At 41.6% G+C, this 21397-nt stretch overlaps 1 protein-coding gene across 2 annotated transcripts; it reads right to left on the bottom strand.

The window, feature by feature from the left end:
* Positions 1-1876: 1876 nt before the first annotated feature.
* Positions 1877-20916, bottom strand: SKIL (SKI like proto-oncogene). Of its 2 annotated transcripts, none has more exons than XM_063408287.1 (7): positions 20405-20916; positions 17253-19183; positions 12276-12373; positions 11470-11711; positions 11033-11274; positions 9761-9985; positions 1877-7031 (listed from the first exon to the last, which is right to left on the bottom strand). In XM_063408287.1, the coding sequence occupies exons 2-7, from the start codon at positions 18357-18359 to the stop codon at positions 6870-6872; spliced, it is 2076 nt and encodes a 691-aa protein (XP_063264357.1). In that variant the 5' UTR covers positions 18360-19183; positions 20405-20916; the 3' UTR covers positions 1877-6869. The 2 variants fall into 2 exon arrangements, with proteins under 2 accessions (XP_063264357.1, XP_063264358.1); XM_063408288.1 differs by lacking the exon at positions 20405-20916 and adding an exon at positions 20081-20218.
* Positions 20917-21397: the final 481 nt, after the last annotated feature.

The following is a 21397-nucleotide window of genomic DNA, read 5'->3' on the forward strand; positions in this document are numbered from 1 at the left end:
TAGTGCAGACACATCCTAATGAACAATATAAATATTTTTAAAATGCTGCAAGCTATTCACTGGCATGTACATCCTTCTGTAATTCAGTCTCCTGAATTAGATGTCAAACATTTTTTGTTTCCTTAACCACAAAAGTTTCTTAACTCCATGATTTCCTTCACAAATGTATTTACTGAGGAGAGTGCAGGAGCAAGGAGTAAATTTGGCACTTTGGTAATCAGGACTATTCAACAGAACTTGAGCTGGTGTCCACAGGGCACAGTGTGAATTATTTCATTAATGTCAATAGAGACAGGAGACATTTACCATTTTGTCAGGGTTATAAATCACATCAGCCACAGTTAAGTGAATATAAGTTCAAACGAGGCAAGTGGACAATGATTTACAAGATCAATAAAATAAGGAACAACACGACTTGTCAGCTATGTGCCAAATAAAGTGATACACTTTGGGCAATAGTTTTAAAAGCTGCCTTTTTAAAAGCGAGGCATTTATTCCAGCAACAGTTCAAGCTCCTTAGAAATCAATCTTTTTACCCTTCACTCCCAGAGCTCTTCCTTGATCCGCATTGTTCTCTCTGACAAAAGACAGGCGTTGCAATTAGTCATAGCTACCCAAGCTATCAACACCCCAGGGCTTTCTCATCCAAATGATTCACCTTGAACCTTTTCTTTACATTTTCAGCCTCATTGTGTCTTCCCTGTTTGGAAATACAGCAATATAAAAAAGCAAGATGGGATGTAGAAATAAACAAGTTAAAGTCAGTTCTTAATTTTGTTCTATACTAAAGGGTGAGCTCATCATTGTAATTTTCATCTTTCTCCTCTTTTTTTTTCTCTTTGTCTGTGAAATACATGCAAGCCCACGGTAGCATGAAGGGTTTGCAATTATCTGAAACATCATCAGGATTTCCTATATGGGAGAGCAGTTCCTTAAAACAAAGTAATTTTGCACTGATTAAGGGGAAGAAAAAATACCAAAATGTGTGTGGATGTGCTTTCTTACACAAGAAAAAGTTCCCAATATGAATAAAATCTCCTAGAAAATTTCCAAAATATTATTTGCAGCAAAAGTTACATTTTTCTACAATGTAGGGGAGGTTTAAGTGACCAACAGAACAGTTTACTGTTGTAAGTTGTGGAAATTCAATGTAAATGAAAGACTTGTGGAAGAATATGCAGCTTAGAAAGTGCTCCCTCTTTTCTCCTCAATTGCTCCTTCCCTCACCTACTCTGATTTTTCTGCTGTTTAAGCTCCCTGATGCTACACAGAAATGTTAAGGTGATATAATCACACGGTTTACAAAAACCAAGAACTCCTGAGAGTCCTTCACCATCAGAAGTATCTATTTTTTCAGTAAATAGAGTAAAATCCTCATTTCTGATTTTAACTTTGTATAATCTCAGCATTTAATCTGGCAACGTGTGGTTTTAATCTCATTTATTACTGAGCTATGGAAGAGAGTTGTGAACAACTCACACATTGCTTGAGCAGTCAAGCAGCAACAAAGCTGAGCACCAGAGAACTTGCCAAGTATGCAAGGAGTTCTATTTTCAGGTATAAACACCAAATTTATGCCAAGATACACAAAAAGATTGGTGCCAATGTCTTTACAGAATCTTAAGAGCTTTAGAACGTGGATCCATGGGAAGGGATGGCTTTGATCTTGCAGACTTTGCTTAAAATCCCTTTTAGAGAACTGGGGACCTGCTGCAGGCTGTGGGAGCTCTGCTAACAAGTTTCAGTGTAATCAGATTTTAATTTACTGTAATCAAAGCAAGGAAAGCTCTGTCTTTAGAAAAGCAGAGTTAAATACCTTCAAAGAGCCAAGTTTAGAAGTCAGTCTTCAAAAATACAACAGAGACAAGTGTTCTGACATTACAGTTCTTTATTTGCTTTTGAGTCCACGATCTATACAGGTATTTACAAGGCATGGAAATGGATAACAGCACAAAATACAATTGAGGTATAAGCTAAGAGCACAGTATGTCATGTTTCAATAAATATAATTCAAAATTTGTAAACTAAGTGACCAGATAGATGCATCTTGTCTACTAAAACCATATAAAATATCTGTTAAATCTCACGTGAGGTAGAGGACAGTTTTGTGTGTCATGTAATGCAACCACAGCAATGCTGACAATAAGACTGTACATCATTGGCAAAGTAGTAAAAATTGCTGAGTGCACTGATCATTTTTCACAGGCTTTTCCTGTGGTTTCAGAATATTCACTCAGCCTGTTGCCTCGAGCTAACACGGACTCAGTTGTTTTGCAGCTACTTTCTGTCGTTTGAGAGAATTGTACTGGCATGTCAACAGCAATAAATACTTTAGAGTGAGGATGAAAACACAAAAAACGTTCTGTCAATCACAGAAAGCAACGTGATGGCAACAAAATATTTCAGACCAACTTTTTGTTATTTCCTAGGATTTGTTTAAATACAGTACAGCTGTGCTTTCCTTTAAGTGAGGTATCTCTTAGAAGAAAAAAAGTTCAATTGATATCATTACACTTAATTTTCAAATAGCAAAATTTTATACCGTGTTTGCTGTGCTTGATGAAGTGCTTAAAACTCATTTTTCAAGCATTTTCCAACTGAACCACTAACCCTGAAAAAAACCAATTTGCTAAGTATTGGAGACACACTATAAAATCATCGTGCAATTTGTAAGCAATAACTGCTTTCACAAAAGCTAAAAAAATTACTGGATTTTTTAAATAGATATATGCAGCAAATAGAAAATTCTACAAGCTTTCTGTAAAGAAAACCAATGAACACTCACACTACAAATGTAATGAGCAGAAAGAAAATTGAAATTTTGCAGCTTTCTGCTGCTTCCTATTGATGGCTTAAATAAAATTACCAAAATATTGCAAGCACAGATTAATAGGTAGGAGAAATTACATCTTTTGTCGACTTCACCGTGTTATAGAAAACTCTGTTGTGTGGATTAATTACACGAATTAAGTGCAGAAAAAATACAAAGTTGTTATCTTTACTGACAATCAAAATATATACTCTACAAACAAGTGAATTCTAGGAAGCTGACCATGACAACATTGCAAGGCCAACTTCCCAACTAATGCTAGGAAAGGTTTCCAAAAATTTCATAACACATTCTAGCTATCCCGTCCCCCAGTACGAAACAAAAATGTATGAATAAAACATTGTGACTTCTAAAATACAGGCCAAGATTTCTTTCTTTTCAGGCCACCAGTAGCTTTATGCTCCCACCCAACTTTTCCTACATCACTAATTGCATGATGCCTTTACTATGTACAGATGGTTTTACACCTAAGCTATCAATATATTAAATATAGAATAAAATTAGTTTAAGAATGTGAAACATAACTACATTCATCTAAATACTCAAACTGAATGATATGATTTACAAAACTAAAACACAGACTTAACTAAGTTTGGAGATTTAGATAAAAATCTCTTTCTTTGAGGGACACCTGGTTACACTGTGAGGGTGTTTCCAGACTGCCAAAATTACAAGAGTTTTACCCTCTAAGCTCTTATATTTTATTGATTAAAGTATACAAAGCATGTTAAAATTCTCTTTTATAAAAGTATAGGAGCAAATTAGGTATTCACCTCGAATCCTACTTATTCCAAAAGGTGCACTAGGCAACTTCCATCTTGGTGTAGGTGTTTAATAAAGCAACTTTCAAATTATAGACAATTTTAGGACTTTGTTCTACAGGCTTCATGTCACAACTACCTGGGAAAATTACTTCTTGCCTAAAAAAGCAAGCAATGACTGAAGGCAAACCAAATAATACACAAAATGAGCATGCTATGACTAAAAGCAAAGACCTCATGACTGATTTAGTCTCTACCACTAAGTGTGCACTTAAGTGAGGGCCCTCAAGTGTGCATTCCAAGTTCCTATGTCAGCCTATAAAATGAACCATTCAATAGCATTAGGATAAGGTAGCAAAAAAAAAAAAGGTAAACATATATTTATTCTAAAACTTAAGAGCATTATTTACAATTTGCTAAAAAACTATCTTTCAGAGACTGTGAGCACACAAAGGTCTATGGCACATTTATGTATACATTATTACTTAAAATCAGTATAAAATCAAGTCTACATGTATGAAAATTGTTTATGTTACGTCAAGAGCCTGAAAGTAGCATTTAAGAATTTTAAGAGGATTACAATAATTTAAAATGCATTCTAACTTTAGATTAACTAAATGGAATATTTACAAAGCTACTTTTAAGGTCATTTTAATAAATGTTCCATTTGCTTGACCAGACAGATGTTCAAAAAACGATTAGGAGGCCTTATCTGCAATTGGAATTGGTGAAACTTCCTATAGCTGCTGGAGCTCTTGCAACAGTGAAAGTTTTGGTACAAAGGGTGGCCACCAGCATTTTCAGAGGCTCCAGCAGTGCAGGCTGAGGCACAGGAACCTGGGCCACACCAGCCCTGCAGTGCCACTGCTGAACCAAGGGGCACAACTGAGCAGGAGTCACAGAGCACAGACAAGAATGGAAATGGAATATTCACTGTCCTACATAATCCCAATGTTTGGAGGGGTCTAAATATTCCACAGCTAAGCCATGAACACTGTGGTGCATCAGTCACTGCAGCTGTGAACAAGCTGTGGCTTTACCCACACAAACAGCCCCAGCCTGCTCCACAACACTGAGAAGCAACACAAAGGGATTCTCTCCCTCCATCCTGCAGCAGCAGCCAGGTGAAACTGTCCCATTTCCCTGCTCATCCAACACGGGATGTGCCAATCCCACTGGGCAGCCTCAAGCTCTGCTCCTAAACCATCACACCCCCAGCAACTCTCCTGCCTGCTGTCCCTGCATGCACGGCTCTGCTGGCTGCACAGCAAAACATCCCTGGTGTTTTTACAGCCAGTGCTTAAAAACACCACAACCAGAACCAGTCAGTCAGCACCTTGCCCTCCAAACCTAGCTGCAAAGGCCTTTTCCTTTTTAGTTTATAGGGTTTTTTCATTTTTTTTTTCAAAGGAAAATTTTGGAGTTGGGAGCTGAAGAAGAGAAAAATATAATCCTGGTCTTCTTTTCTGGCAGGAACTAGATGATCTTTAAGATCCCTTCCAACCCAAGCCATTCTATGATTCTCAACACTGACAAAGAAAATTGGTTTTTTTTCATCTAACCTGTTTTACTTGTCAGTGTAAATATGACACAGAGCTCATAAACAAAATTGTACAGTTATTGAAAAAGTCATCCTATGACTCCGTGACATTTAATTTACCACCTCATTTCTCATTCAGTTTAAAGATATGTGCAATTTTATCTTTCTCTGTGATATTCAGTCCTGTTATATCACTAACAGAGAAATAAAAAAGAACAAGAGTTTTCAGTTTTACTAATTGAGGGGGGAAAAAATCAGTGTAGGCTTTTACTAGTGGTTTTATCCAAAATTAACTGAATTATTAAGAGAATATTAAACTTAAGTACCTCAACACCAAAAACTAAAAGCACAAGTTAAAATTATGTAGTGAAACACTAGAATTACTAAAATATTCCTATCATTGACATAATCAGCTGACATCTAGCAGCTGTATCCAATTTTTTGGAGAGAAGTGCAAAAAAAGTTTTTCTTCATCCAACTTTAGCCATGCATTTAACCCACTAGGAACCAGACTTCAGAAGTACTCAGACATTATCTATATACATAAAACAGTAATTCTGTACAATTACACATTTCCCAATGTTATAGCTTAACAAACATGCTGTATTTTCTTAATTCATGGTAACCCTACCATGCCATTCAAATACAGAGACTATCAAAATGATTTTTCAAAGTGCCATACCTTGGAATTTTATATTTTAAGTTATGATCACAATGTCAGTTAAGGCCTGTTCTATGTAATGAAGGAAAAATCCACAAGTTGGCAAGAAGGTCAAAGTGTGGAGGCTTAGGGTACTGAAGAAATTAATACATATTCATTAATAAATATTATTTTCCTTGAAAGCATTAATATCTGAAAAACAGGTAAGTCAGGCTTTCTCTGTTCCTAAAAGGAAAGGCCCCACCTTTAAGCCTTTTATTAATGTTTCTTTCATATGTATTCTAGAGAAAAAAAAAACAAAACAGAAGAAAACTTGTGAATTTTTAACTTCCCAAGATTCCACTGTAATTGCAAATTTTTTAATTCACAAAACCAAACCAAAACAAAAAAAACCAACCCCTAATGTTTTCTTCTTCCAGCACAGCAAGCAAGTGCCGGCTCTAACACTCTTTAGATTGATAATGAGTTGTTAAATAGACAATACTGAAAAGATCAGCTGACTTCACACAATGAAATTATGAGAAAAACTCATGCTGGTAAATCTCTTTTGATACTCAATCATCAATCAGTTGTGGCAATTTTGAGCTCTGCCTTACAGACAAAAAGCTGCCTTTACTTTCCTCAGTTTGAGAATATTTAATTCTCACTGAAATCCAAACTATTTAAGACCTTGAAGAATTGAGGCTATTTTTAATGTATTTTCATACCTGGATGTGCAATTGATAGCAAAATAAAGATATCCACATATGTTTTAACAGACAATGTTAAAAGGTGTAGAGTCCTTAAGACTGCATTAGAAATAGACAGAAACTGGTCACTCTAATCAAGAGTTTCTTATTTTTCATTGTTTGAGAAAAACCAGTACAAATCAATGCAGATTTTCATTGGCTAGGAAAATCTAAAAATGTCTATCTATCTATCTATCTCTATTTATATCTATGTATATCTTCATCTGGACCTGTCTGGGAAGTAGAAATCCATAGAGAACACCTTTTCTCAGCACACAAAAATTGTTCACAATCATTAAAACCAAAACACCCTGTTTGAAGGACACAGTCATGCTTCCTCTTCCAATTTCTATTTTCCTTTCCCATTTTTGGAAGATTTCAGGATCTGTAGCTTCAATTCTTTTATCATCATCTCCAGCTTTTCCCGGGCCTCTCGCTCCTGTCTCAGTTCATCCTGGAGCTCTTGTCTGTCTGCCTCTGCATGATCCAGCCTCTGCCTCAACTCTGCCAGCTGTGAAACACAGAGACAGAAAGGCAGAATAAATTTTAGCAGACTCATTTAAAACATCAAAGGGTCACAGATGGCCACTCCATGCATCCAAGTACTTCAGTCCACCAGAATTATGAGTTATCAAGAATTAGGCACTTACCTGCTACACCATTAGCGAACAATGTCAATGTGCAAAGTTGCATAAATATCATACCATAATTTTAAAAAATGAGGAAATCTAATATTTAAATGCATATAACTTGTAGTTATATGAACTGTCACACCAACCTGTCAATAGCACACAGAATCTACTGGGAAAAATTGTGATGATGTCTGCATGGGATGTGTCAAAAATCCCAGAACTGCATTTTTCCATTTCCCAGGTCCATTTCTCTTACCTGACAAAATATTACTTCTTTATTTTAAAGTCTGAATGTATTTCTAGAAGAAACAAAACAAACCACCAACACTGTCTTCTGACATTCCTCAGTATAAATGAAATATTCAGAAAATCTTGAACATAACCATCTGTGTGTGTGTGTGTTCAAATATAAACCTGAGTCCACACAAATGTTTTTGAGATGTATTTTGTGTTTAAACACTGAATTTAAGTATTCTGTTCCTCTTTGGAATACAGCAAGGCTCAAACTTGTTAGAATGTCACCAAAATTATTTACAGTGACATCTGGAAACATCTTTTCAAGTGTGGGAAAGTTCCTTAATGCTTATACTATACTACCAGCAATTACAACAGGGAGACTGGAAACCAGCTCTCCTCTTTCCCATTCATTTATGGGGTTATTTCTTACTAAAGACCTCACTCCATCTAAAAAAATCCATTTATCTTTGCAGTGATGGGTATCTAGCTGATGTACATCATCACTGAGCATCCATCTCACTGAGGATTGAAAGAGAGCTCATGAGAAGGGAACAGCAGGAACATAGAGGGGATTACTGGTGTTCAGAATGGGCTGGGTGAAGAGAAACACCACATTTCATCCCCACTTCCTTAAGCAGAAATACCTCAGCAGTTTTAGACAACAACAGGCTGTTAATGCAAGTCCTGACTGTACCAGGGATGCAGTGAAATGCTGCAGTGCAACAGTGCCCACTGCCTGCATGCTGCAACACGTCTCTGGCTTTGGTTCCAGCTCTAAGGAAAGGCTCCAGGACTGGTTATTCTGCCCTGCTGTGAGTGACAGGGTGAAGCAACTATTTCAATAAACAAAAAGGGGGACAAGCCAGTGCATATTCAGACAGGCCTAGAAAGGGAAAGAGACTTTTGGGCAAGTTGCAAATACCAAATTCTTAATTCTGTTTAATGCATAAGGAGAGTTCCTCCCAGTCCATAGTTCTCAGAAAAGGCAGCCTGGGCAACTGCTTCAAGAACACATCAGATGAAGGATTTTTTAAAATGCTGTATACACAGCTTGGGGAAGTTCCCTGTTCTCAAGACCTCTGTTTAACTCTGGTGCTTCTTGGAACCAGAACCTACTGTAAGATGTGAGAAATGGAAAAAAAAGGTTCAAATTATACATTGTGAACAGGTCTGCCACGGAGGTAATAGAAGAGAAAACTTTTACACAAGGAATGTATGTAATTTTCAATGTCTAACTTCAAAAGAAACACATAACCAATCTCCTTGGGGAACAATCCAGAGTTTTCACCCTCCAAAAGAAGTAAGCTGCACAAGCCCTATAAAATGTGCTGTACATGATGATCCCCATAAATTGGAACACGTTGCTACTTGCACTAATAGGGCTTGTACCAGATGTTTAGTAAATCAGGCCTTAGTCAGAGAGGATTATTTCTGGCAGCAAAGGCCAGGAATCACTGGAGTGGGATGTCACGAAATTAAATTCATGAGAAGGATTTACGACGTGAGTCTCTGCCCTACTCACCAAAAATACCAAAACCTGTCTCTCAAGTAGTGCCTGTTTCTCACTTTGAGTCAGTCAGAACAGGAAATACACACAGTTGTGAACCACAGAGCTTTACTGAGCCCAAGGTTTGGATTTTGCTCACTTTAAAAATGAGCCTGTTAAGACTAGTTTTCTATGATATGGTGCAAAATAAAAAATTTAATCATAACTACAGCTGATTCCAAGGTTCCCTTTGTCATTACCTATTTTTTTTTCCCATTGGAATAAGCTCCAACATAAAGAAGCAACAGCAAAAGCTAAAAGGAAAGTGAGAGAAAAAACAACTCCATAGATTTGGATATATCCAAGAGAAAAGAATGAGAGACATTAATATGATTTTCATTTCCAAGAAAACTCTTGGCCAAATGTTTTTAGTAGAGCCCAGAAGAGGCTGCAGAAAATACTGCTGAAGGTTCTAGCACCAAGGAACATGAGGAGCAGCAAGGTGTGCTGCTAATCTGACAAAAATATGGTTCAGAGGTTTGGATTTTCCTTTTTTTTTACACAAAATAATGACAGCGTTTAAGTCTATATCACAGGCAGCCCAAATACATTAAAACCAATTTGTTTTAAATGAGGATTTAACAGACCTCATGTTTAAGCTTAATATTTCATCAATAATATCATATGTTTCTATAAGTTACATTCTACCTCAGTTTCAATCAAGGAACAGGGAAATAAATATTGCTGTCACTGACCTATTTTGGTACCAGTCTGTGGTTTCAGAACACACAGAAAAAAATGAAACCTAAAGCTGGCTGAACAACAACTTCACAGTTTCCTGATATAGTAAACATGTTTTGTTTGAAATAAACCTTCTTTTCTCACCTGTGCTGCATATTCAGCTTCTTTATCTTTTTCCAAATTAGAGTCACAGCTACATTTTTGCTTCATCACTTGGTCCAGTTTCTTCTCCAAGTCTCTCTGCTCAAAATAAAATTCTTCCATTCTTTGGGCATGCTCTGCTTGCAAACATTCGAGTTCTTTTTGTAAATTCTGCTGCTCTTCAGTCAGTTCCTTCATAGCTTTAGAGTTGCTTAACATTTCCACTTCCTGTAAAGAAAGATCAAGATCACATACTCCTTTCTTCTAACACCAGAAAAGTAAAAAACTCTGAACTTAGAAGTGTTTCTGGAACCAACGAGTCCATAAAAAGACCATTTGTAACTACCAATAACAACAGCCTGATAATGGTATTTATCTACTTACCAATGACAGCACGGAATTCTGTAACATGCACCTAATTTTTAAGAAATTACTTATACTTCCAAGTACATGGAGCTTACAGAAACGAATTTGCACTTCCAGCAGTGAACCTCAGGAAGCAGCAGCACTGATTCACTAAAATATACTTTGAAGATGCAAGGGTAGCATCAGAAAACAATATGAAGCGTTTGACTTCTTTGTCCAGTGACACTTAGATATTTTTAAACTCATAATGTTTTTGAACTTATCTACAAGCTTTACCTCCAACAGCAGAACAACTTTAAAGTAGAAGCTCTAGGGCCCTACCTGAGCTCCTAGATTCTGAGATTAACATTTAAACTAAAATAAAATAAATTAAATATTAGGTCTGTTCCATGGATGCAAGAAACAAAGACAGTATTTAACTGAATTCAGAAAACAGAAATGTCACAAATGAAAAACCAGTTTCTAAAATCATCCATTATTAAAGAAAAGACTAAAAATAAAATCCCTAAAAGCACAGATTAGCAAATGGGAATAGGAAGGTGATGATGTTTTTTATATAGGGCAGTGATAAGACCATTCCTAGAATACAGACATCTGCATCTTTGAAAAGCTGAAAACTGAGACATTTTAGAAGATACAGCAAAAGCAGGAGCTGTTTGGACCCAGCAGCTGCAAACTGAAGAGCCACCACTTATCAGTGGGCTCAAAACTCATGAGCGTAAGGGATACTGAGGATCTGGTGCCTGAATTTCAGCTGAGGGAAAGATGATCTGTGTGCTCTGGTGTCTGTAAATGATGCAATCTGTGATGCTGCCTGTGGAGCCAGCAAGCTACTCCAGCTCCCTGCTGCCAGGGGGAAATGCACCCAGACTGTACCATTAAATTACTGTACATTAAATGCCACTGTACCATTTGGAGCTGCTGCTTCCTCCGCAAAATCACGTTCAGCTTCTCCTGCTGCTTGATGTAGGTTTTCATGACTTCTTCCATGATCCTTCCCTTGTCATCCTCACAGCTGATGTCTTTCATGAGCGTGGGGGACAAGGTTCGTGCAGCAGCCCCTCCCTCAGCCCTGCCAGATTCTCTGGTGGTTTTGGAAGAAGCACGCTCGGACTTCCCACCTCTCGCAGGACGAGCTGACACAGGAGGATCTGCACAGGAAAACACAGAGAACAACAATCACACAGAGTTCAAATTCCAAAGTGACAAAAATGCAAAGAAAAGCGAGACTACAAAAAGGTGGAGGGGAATTTTGGAAACGCCAAGTGACATCACAGAATTCTAGCTCACTGTAAAGCTTTCCAAAATTCCGTGGTATAAAAATCAATATAATTTTCACTACTCACCTAAACGTTTATTTGGCTGCTCCACACCAGTTTTCAAGTCAATTTTTTCCTGTTCTTCAAGAGAAAGCTCTGGATAGGAGGCAGCTTTTTTGTGCTTTCCACTACTGAGCTTCTTCTCTGACTGCCCAGATGAGGATTTATTAACTTCTGAAGTTTTTACTGTTGTTTTTGCAACGTCCTTATATTGAGATGCAAGAGACACATTCGGGGCAACCACTTTATCACACATATAAAGGTAGTAACTGAAACAGCAGAAGAGTAAAATTCATAGTGAAAGGTTAGACATAATAAATGATGGCTGGTTGAGAGCAGTAAGTTTTATTTAACATGAGTTCAAACTGTGAAAGCATCCATGAAAAATAAGATGGAAGAAAACTGTGAAAGAAAACTTTCAAACATCTCTTGGAAGTCTTTTCTGGAAGGAAATTAAGTTGTCCTCATGGTAAATAGGCCCTGTGCAGCTTTCCACATGCATGCATTGTATTACAATATGAAAGATCAAAAGTTACCTCTGCCATTTCTACTAAGAAAAGGGAAATTTTGATTACATTTCAATTGTATTGCCTGCTGAAAAACACCCACAGGTCACGGCTTGAGTCCTATACCAAAAAACACTCATAAGCAGCTCATTAGTATTTACACTAAGACATGCATAAAGTTTAGGGTAAATCATTCCTGTGTGATACCTTAAGAATTTTCCTGACAGTTCAGGAAAATTTTTTTATTCAGTTTGAATTATCCCTAAATAGCCAAAAGTATTTCAATACTTGACAGTGCTTATAGTTCTACATAGGAAAGTCAGTTACCTGGGGTGGAAAAAGGAAGGTGGCTGAGGATCAGTTTCTGCTTCTTGCTTTATAACTGGATACCACTGTGGTAATTCCAGGTTCTGCTGTGGCTCTGCCTAAAGGAAAGGAAAAAAAATGGTAATTGAAACACGGATGCAGGTTATTTACATTTTCATAAACACTCCTCAGAGAAATGGCATTTATACCACTAATACAGATACACCAGAAAAACTGGGGTACTGGGAAATGGGGTGACTTTGGCAGAGATGCAAGCCACAGAATTTTCTTTGATCTCCAATTTACCATTGTGGGCAAAATAGCAATGAAATTAAAGGAAAACCTCTTTACAGACTTACCTAAAAACTCTGCTGAGTTTCCAGAACTCTACTAAACAAGTTTGGGGGAACAGAAAGCAGAAACTAGGATCCCAAAAGGTGTAGCAACCTTTTGTAATAATGTGTCTATATAAAGTAAGCACCTGCCAGATACTTTATTTCAAAATTAAATGGAACAGTGTGCTGGTGTTCCAGGGACAGAACCTCCTTCAGTCGTCACAAATTTTTATCACACAAGCAGGCAAAGCTGCTCCCAGTAATGTGGAAATGCCATTTCCTCTGCAGTAGCAAACAAAATTAACTCAGGTGCATCAGAATATATAATCTCAAAAACTTCTGTGTATTTTGCATTTGGAAAGCAATTCTTGTTCTGTGTGTCTCAAGAAATGCTTTTGGAATCACTCTTTACTCAAAATTCCTGGTGATACTTTGTGCTCCCCTGCAAAGTTGCTCTTAATTTCAAGTGAAAGGTAGCTCACCATATATTTACAATGTCCTCATAGGTAAGAAATGGAATTGTAATGTCACTGTATTAAAACAGCCTTGGGATGCAGGGGTTTGGGTAGGGTGTGGTTGGCTGACCCCAGGCAGCTGCCAAGCACCCACAGAGCTGCTGCCTCAGCACCATCCCCAGGGCATGGAAGGGAAAAGGGCAAGGAAGCTCCTGGATCAAGATAAAGTTGGTTTAAGAGGTGAAAGAAAGAGAAAAACAGAAGTGAAGCAAAGGGCATGGCTCAGTCTCTCCCTCAGACAACTGCCCAGCTATCCCTGAACAACCTCTACCTTGATGTCAAACCCTCTTTCTCCTCCTTCTATCCCAGTTTTTATTGCAGTAGCCAGAACATTGGTATTTTAGCCACAGATTTAGCCACAAATCCAAAGCATAACACCATACAGGCTGCTACAAAATAAGTCAACACCATTCCAGCCAGGCTCAGTACCTTCGATAAGCTGCTCAATTAAAAACCAGCCTATAATGCTAAAAAAATTACATAAACCTGTACTGAAACCATTATGGAGTGTTCTAATATCTTCACAACTTCTTATGTGCTGTGTTATCAGAAAAGTTTCTATCTGCACACCCTGGAATAAACTTTCAGAGAATTTCATCCCTGGCAGTGGAAGAGCCCCAGTGCCACCAGTGTGAGCTGAGCCATGGTCTGCACAGCCCAACACCCCCCGACCCTGAGCAAAACTTCCAAAACTCCCAAAACTTGGGACCAAACCCCACCTACCCCACCATGAACAAAACTTCCAAAACTTGGGACCAAACCCCACCTACCCCAGCCTGAGCAAAACTTCCACCCCGCCAAACTCAGCTCTCACAATGAAACTGAAATTCAACCCCACCCCTGCAGATCCTCACTTCCAACACTGACAGAAAGGGAGGGAGGGCACAAGGAAGAGAAGCTCTGGAGTTGTAAATTCACATAAAGGCTTTAAATATATAAGATTTGAATAATCTCTAGAAAAATGGCCTCATCCTGACACTTGTCAAGTTTTTTCTACTTACTCAGATCATTCTAATAATTTAAATAATCACATATAATCTACTTACACTGCAGCTAGTATGCAGTGATCTCATTTTAGCTTCAGACTGCATTTGTCCATATTTGAGGACTCACATTCTAACATGCTTACATATTTACATGTGAAATTATCAGGTCATCTCTATTTTCAAATTACTAGGTCAGATTTTTGCTGCCTTTTTTTTTTACCTACTTCAAATGGAAACTGAATTTACTATCTACCCATTAGTGTGAATCTTACAAACTAATTTCATAGCATGCAATCAAATTTTTACTTAGGAAAGAAAATTAAATGTTACGTGTAAATAAATGAAGTCTCTTGCTAACAGGATTCTTCCCTCACCATTCAGGTAAATGAAATAAGGCACATATATATATATATATATATATATATATATATATATGTATGTCTATTTCATTACCCAACAATTTGTTTATTTTAGATGCTCTTAAAAATTCTGTAAATATAACAAGTTGAATTGAATTACCTCTACTCAAACTGTTTAAAAGAATTACATTAAAAATGACTTATTTTTCTTCCAGGCTAGTGGGACAAAGCTGTTCTTTAAGGTAAAAATATATAGGTAAGTAATGGTTTCAGTGCAATCATAAAGCCAGTAGTTTTAGCAGAGATTGGATTTATAAGACAATCAGGAGAAATGTTAACCCCCACGTTGTGCCCAGCTCGAGGAATCAGAATCAAGACAAAGTTTTAGTGCAGAGATGAGGAGAAACTGTCGCAAAGTCAAAGGGAACGAGGATCTGTCAGTGCAGGAATCAGCAGAGACTCGCTGACAGCTGTTCCATGAAGAGCAGGTGGATGTTGCACTGCAGTCTAGAACTCCACAGAAAATTACGACAAGCACACAGCTTACAGCTTTCTTATTAGCACAAAGAACAGAAAGGAATTCATCTCGAGAGTATTTTGTTCTTAAAATATTGAAACAAAAGGGTATTTGGACTGTGAGTGAATAAACTGAGAGTGAAATGCTACGGAGAAAGGCAAAACATGGGATCTAGGATGCTCCAAAGACTATGGAATTTAATTAATTCATTATTACTAGATGGGGAAAGACCTAGCCAAGGGCAACTGTTCTTCCTGGGCCCTCCAAGATAACCACAAAGATGTGTCAGCACTTCTGAGGACTGACTCAGCAAAGGTGGTGAGGAGGTGACAGAACAGCCAACAGAACATCCTGCAAGTCAATTCCCCCAGGAGTGTAAGGAAAGGGAATGTCTACGTGCTGTACCTGATACCTCTCCCACAACACAGAAATGAGGAAAAGAAGTTGTGGCTGCTCCATCCCCAGAGGTGTTCAAGGTCAGGCTGGATGGAGCTGTGAGCAATCTGACCTAGTGGAAGGTGTCCCTGTCCAGGGCAGGGGCTGGAATGAGATGATCCTTAAGGTCCCTTCTATCCTAAACCATTCCCTGATTCTATGAAAAGACAACTGAAGCAGCCTAAGCACCCCCAGGACAAGGGAAGGGAAACCATACTCTCAACACTGCTCTCTTAAACTCTTTTACTCTCTTGTACATCCCAGATGAGTATCCACAAGATGGAAAAAAAACCCCAAACCTCCCCCACCATGGTATTTCGTTCAGGTTTTCACAGCTTCTGACTCTGGTTTCACATGTTGCTTTGTAAAAAAGAACTAGACAGGTCTGCAACAGAAGACTGCAGAAAGTTTTACAATTTCATTTGCACCAGTCCAGTCCAAATTACTGCCACGAATTTCAGCTGGTTTTTTTCATCTTTGCACATGAAACTGAAAGATCTCATTGTCTGAAATCTGCTGCTGAGGGAAGAGGAGAAGCATTTATAGGTGTGAACATGGAAGACTATTTCCACTCATGCATCCACCATGGTGCAGCTCGTTTCCTACACTGGCATTGCAAGAATAAAGCCTGCCATGTCTTTATCAGTTGAAAAGCAAAGTCTCTTTGCTAGGAGACTGCATCTTCAAATAATTCAGCATGTGGAAGCATGCCATGCTGCAGACTTCCATGGGAATCTGCTGGTAAAATCTCTTCCTGCAGACTGGCAGCACCGTAACAATACCTGTTACTACAGTCAGCCTTCCTGCAACACCAACTTTTCAGAAATTTGTGCTGCAAGGTGTCAGCTCACAGCACCCCTTTTTGGGCTCCACCATCTGCGCTGCTCTTGCTGCTATTTTGAAATCCACCACAAAACATCCAACAGGCAACATGGATTTATCACCAAACCAGCACCCATCAAAAAGACACAGAAACACTGAATACACTGAAAAGAAACACTCATGGGGCAGAAAACATTAAAAACCCATTAAAGTTTAAATTATACCCCAAAATTGTGCTTTCTAGGAATGGGAACATATATAATATTAATGTTTCTCTGCTGCTTGTCCTATTATTTAAAGTAGAAGCTCTCCAAGGGACAAATAAGCTCTGTATTTTGGAACCACAGCACAGACTTGCAGCAGTATTTTAGGAAAAAATAAGATGTCTATTATTAACTATTGTCAAGATACCGGCCCACAGCTCATTACTTGGGCTGCTTAAAACCCCCTCTTTTTGGCATATTTCACTGCACAAGTGGTTTGAACATAAAGCTCCTGCTGAACAAGCAGACTTTGGGCTTCTAAATAGCCATTTAGCAAAGCACCATTACCCTGCACACAAGTCATGAGATGGATGGCCAGCAGGCCAGGTTGCCATCCAGGCCGTGTGTGCATGCTGGAGTACAAATCACAAATGAAGAATTCATTTGTAATACTTGATTTTCAAGCTCATTTCTGCTTTGCTCAGCTGCTGCAGCACACATCACATAAAACCTACTCAAAGGTCAAATGGGAGAATAAAAATTTTCACAATAGTCCAAATTTTCCAGAGTCTGTATACCTTAGGACAGAATAAGAACCAACCAAGCCAAGCCAGCTCGAATGGTTACTTGCAGCCCAAAGAGGAAAGAAATTACCACCCCTCTTAATGAGAAATGTTATTTCCATGGTGAAGCTCTCACAAATTTAACTTAGGCTTGATGTGACAAGTATTCCCACTTAGAAAAGCCAAGTGATGTGCTTCTAAAACAAGTATTTACATGTGAGCAGAAAGAGATCTGGGAATTTTACACCACCGGGTGAACTTACTTTGGACCGAGTTCTTTTCTGATTTTTCTTGCTGAATTTCTCCTTCATTTCCTCCAAAAGATGCTTCAGCTCTCTCTCCTCTGATGTGCCTAGGTATTTTTGGTTAATGTGCAGGTAGCAGTGCCACTTGGCTGACTCAAACCCCCAGTGGCAGGTCCTCTTGTCCGGGGATCTGTGCGAATGCATCACGAAGGTCTGGGGCGAGAACATCCCGTAGCATTCCAAGCACTGGATACACGGATCATCCGGGGCAAGGTAGAACTGAGGTGCAAACAACCCCTGGCACTTGCCCAGGCACTCATGCTCTACTTCGAAGGCACTGCCAGTCTCTTTCAGCTGGGCCAAGCTGTTCTTACCAGGGAGGAAGCTGCCGCTTTGGGGGAAAGTGCGAGGGCGCAGTAAAGCGTTGCATAGTCTCTGAGCGTCCGTCAGCGTAATGAGCCCGCAGGACGGAGCGTTGAAAGGAAGGATTCCCAAAACCTTCAGAATGTGCAGCTGGTCAGAAGTGCACCTTGAGCAGTAGATATAGAGCTCGTCACACACCGTGTTGATCTGCTGCAAGGAAAAGTCTCGGAGGACAGAATTCAACACTTGAGGCAGGCAAAGTCTTTTTTCTCCTCCGACTTTAAAACAAGAGATGGATTCCCCCTCCAGCAGGGTCTGAGTGAGTTCCGTGGAGCTGTCTGGAGGGATGAGCAGCGGACCAGAGAGGACTTGTGGTGATGGGAGAGGCAGGAAGACAGTGGGTGACATACTCTCCTGGGAATACCGGGCTGAAAAAGCTGCAGGCCCACCCAAAGAACTCTGGCTGCTTAGGTGGAACTGTGCCAGTGTATGTTTCAAACCTGGATTTAAACTCAAAGGCTCAGGTAGTGAAGCACTGTTTGGCTTGGCAGTTTCCCCATCAGCCTCCACCGGAGTTTCGTCATAGTCATCCAGGTTTTCCTTCTTTATTGTTGGCAATTTATTTATTACGACCTGTACTTTGTTATTTACATGCATTTCTGTCATTGCTTTTTTCAGTGGAGGACTCCCATCCTCTTGGATTCTGCTCCTTTTTTGGTCTGAAACCAGACCTAGAGGGAAGTTTATCTGTGGGCTTTCCATTGTTAAACACTAGAGCTTTAATTAAGTCAGTCCTGAATGTGCATTTTCTTGCTTTTTCATATAAAAAATAGTTTAATGTGATCTTGGATTACCTCAGGTACACCAAGCTGCACACTCCTTTTATTAACACGTTACTTCTTCAGGATCCAACAGTAAAAACTGTAACTCATTTTGCATGTAATACCGTAAAATTACTAATGAGTAAAATTATTAATAACTATTTCCTTAGTTATTTGTTCAATTTTATAATATAAAACCCCCAATGCAATATGCATACAAAATGTTTTCTTCATACACTATCCACTATTTTACACAGTAGTCTTGTCCAGCAATTTAGTAAAAAACAATGCGCTAATGCGTGTTCATCCTCAATCATTTTTTTCCTTTAAAAAATATACTGTCTTTTCAAATAAGTCTCTATTTAAATATTAAAATAGAAAATCGGCTCAGTTAGAAGAATGTCAATCTTAACGCAACTGATCCAAAACGTAGTTTAAGTTGTGTGAAAATTTTATTCAGCACTTTCAGCTCCCAGAGATCAAACACAATCTTAAGGGCTTGCTTTATCGTGCTGCTAGCTTTATGATTTCACCACCACTGTGACAGCTACTACAGCAGTTCACAAATAAATCCTGAAATTAAAGGCTGATCCAGATCGACGGCAAAAGCTAAACGTCCCTAGAGAGTCACCTTTCGCCCAGATGTCACTGGTGTGTGTCAGAATTTTCCCAGCCCAAGTTATTAGTAATAGAGGTGAGATCCAGGCCATGGGCTGAATTCATGCCGTGTGCTAGCACAGACTTCTGCCAGTCCTTCCTGATAACCTGTCAAAGAGAGAGAGGCCGATCACAAGCAATCCGACTTCACCCTGTACTTAAAGGGGCTTCAAGAGAGCTGGAGAGGGACTTTTGACAAGGGCACGGAGTGACAGGCCAAGAGGGAATGGCTTTAGACTGAGAGAGAGAAGGTTTTGATTTGATAATAGGAAGAAATTATGCTCTGTGATAGCAGTGAGCTACTGTCACACAGAAGCTGTGGCTGCCCCATGCCTGGAAGTGTCTAAGGCCAGGTTGGACGGGGCTTGGAGCACCCTGGGGTAGTGGAAGGTGTCCCTGCCCATGGCAGGGGGGTTGGAAGGAGACGATCTTAAGGTCTCTTCCAACCCAAACCATTCCGGGATTCCCTGCCAGAGGCAGGGTGCGTTTTCCGATAACTCGCGGAACACCGGGACAAGCCCCCAGCCCATGGGCGATACCGGCGGGGGAGGGGGCGGTCCGAGGCGGCTCTCCCGGCGTGCACGCCCGAAAGAACGGGAGCTCGGGAGAGCCGCGGGCCGGGCTCCGGCCCCCCCATCCCGGGCACCGACCCCTCGCCCCGCGGCCCCTCCCGGGACGCCGCATCCCGCCGCTCCCTGCCGCGCCGTGACTCACCTCGGCCCCGCCGGCACCGCTCCGGGCACGGCTCAGCCCTTCCCCCTCCCGCCGCCGGGCTCACCCCTCCGCCCTGCCCGGCTCCCCGCTGTCCCCAGCCGTACCGCGCCGCTCCGCCGCCCCCGTGTCCTTCTCCCCCCCTGCTATCCCCGGTACCCCTCTCCCCGCCGCCCCCGCGCCGCCTCCCCGCCGCCGCCGCTCCCTCCCATCCCCCGGCGGGCGCTCCCGCCCTTCCCCCTCGGGCCCCGCCGCCCCGCTCCCCGCCGTTCCCAGCAAGTTCCCGCTGCTCACCCGGCGCCGCGGGGGCTCCGGCGGCCGCGGGGAGCGGAACAGGCGCCGCGCTCGCGCCGCCCACCCGTGACCTCACTGCGGAGACCGAGACGGCGGCGGCGGCGCGCGGGCACGAACCCGCCGGCGGCGCGCGCCGGCCCCGCCCACTGTCTGGGGCAGCGGCGGGAGCGCCCGCCCGCCCCTCCCCCGCCCGCCGCCGCCTCAGCGCCGGGAAACCCGGCCCGGCCCTCCCCTCCCCGTCGCCCGCGGGGCAAGCGCAGGAAGAGAAATAGAAAATAGAATGTTAAATAAATAAATGTAATATACGTTAAAAAGTGAACATACATGGAAAAGTGTTGTTTCTGGCCGGCTTCCCCTCAGCCCGCACGGTCAGACACGGCCCCGCGGCGCCCCGCCGCCGTTCCCCCGTCAGCGGCAGAGAGGGGCCGGCTGAGGGACGGGCACGGAGCGGCAGCTGGGGCGGAGGGGAGGAAGAGCGGCCATGGCAGAAGGGGAAAAGCCTGGCGGGAGGAGCGCCAGGCGCTGTCGGGCGTGTCGCTCCCCTGAGGCGCGACGGCGGCGGCGGGCAGAGGCCGCCAGCGAGGGGCTCTCCGTGTGTATCCCTCAGTGACTGTCCCGCAGCGAGGCTCCCTCAAAGAAGGTGCCTCAGTGGCTGTCCCTCAAAGATGGTCCCTCAAAGATGGTCCCTCAGTGAGAGTCCTTGAGTGACTGTCCCTCAAAGAGCGTCCCTCGGCAAGGGTCTCACAGTGACTGTCCCCCAGCGAGGGTCCCCACAAGGGTGGGCTGTGCTCTGGCACCCACTGCTGGGGCAGGGAGACGCGGAAAAGGTGGGACGGTGTGATTCAGGGACGGCCTGTCCCTGAATCAATGTCACACACCGCTCCCTCCAGCCACGGGCTCGTAGGAAACGCCGAAGCGCAGGAGATGTTTTGGGAAGCGAAATGATCAAACGGCGGAGAGGCGGGGAGGATGCTCTTCAGGGACAGCTTAGTCGCTGTACAACTCGTTCATGTATTACAAGTTTCTTCTGCCTGCAAGAAGCCCAAAGCTTTTCAGTTTACATCTTTGTGAAGACAGCGCTTCGGCTGGGATTACGGCGCAATCCAATTTGCCGTTTCCTTTCATCCCACGCAGTTACATATTTTGATGCGAGTACAAAAGCACAGCACACGAAAATGGGGCGGTTGTACAAGCGCCAGGCACCGCTTAGCACCGGCCAGCGCTGCGCGGCCGGCGGGATCCCTTCCCGTTCCCTAATGCCGCTCCAGGAGGATTAGGGCACAGCCACCGAACCTGCCTCGCTGCTGAGCAGCTGAG

This window comes from Prinia subflava, chromosome 11 (genome assembly GCF_021018805.1).
Source record: "Prinia subflava isolate CZ2003 ecotype Zambia chromosome 11, Cam_Psub_1.2, whole genome shotgun sequence".
Taxonomy (NCBI): Eukaryota; Metazoa; Chordata; class Aves; order Passeriformes; family Cisticolidae; genus Prinia; species Prinia subflava.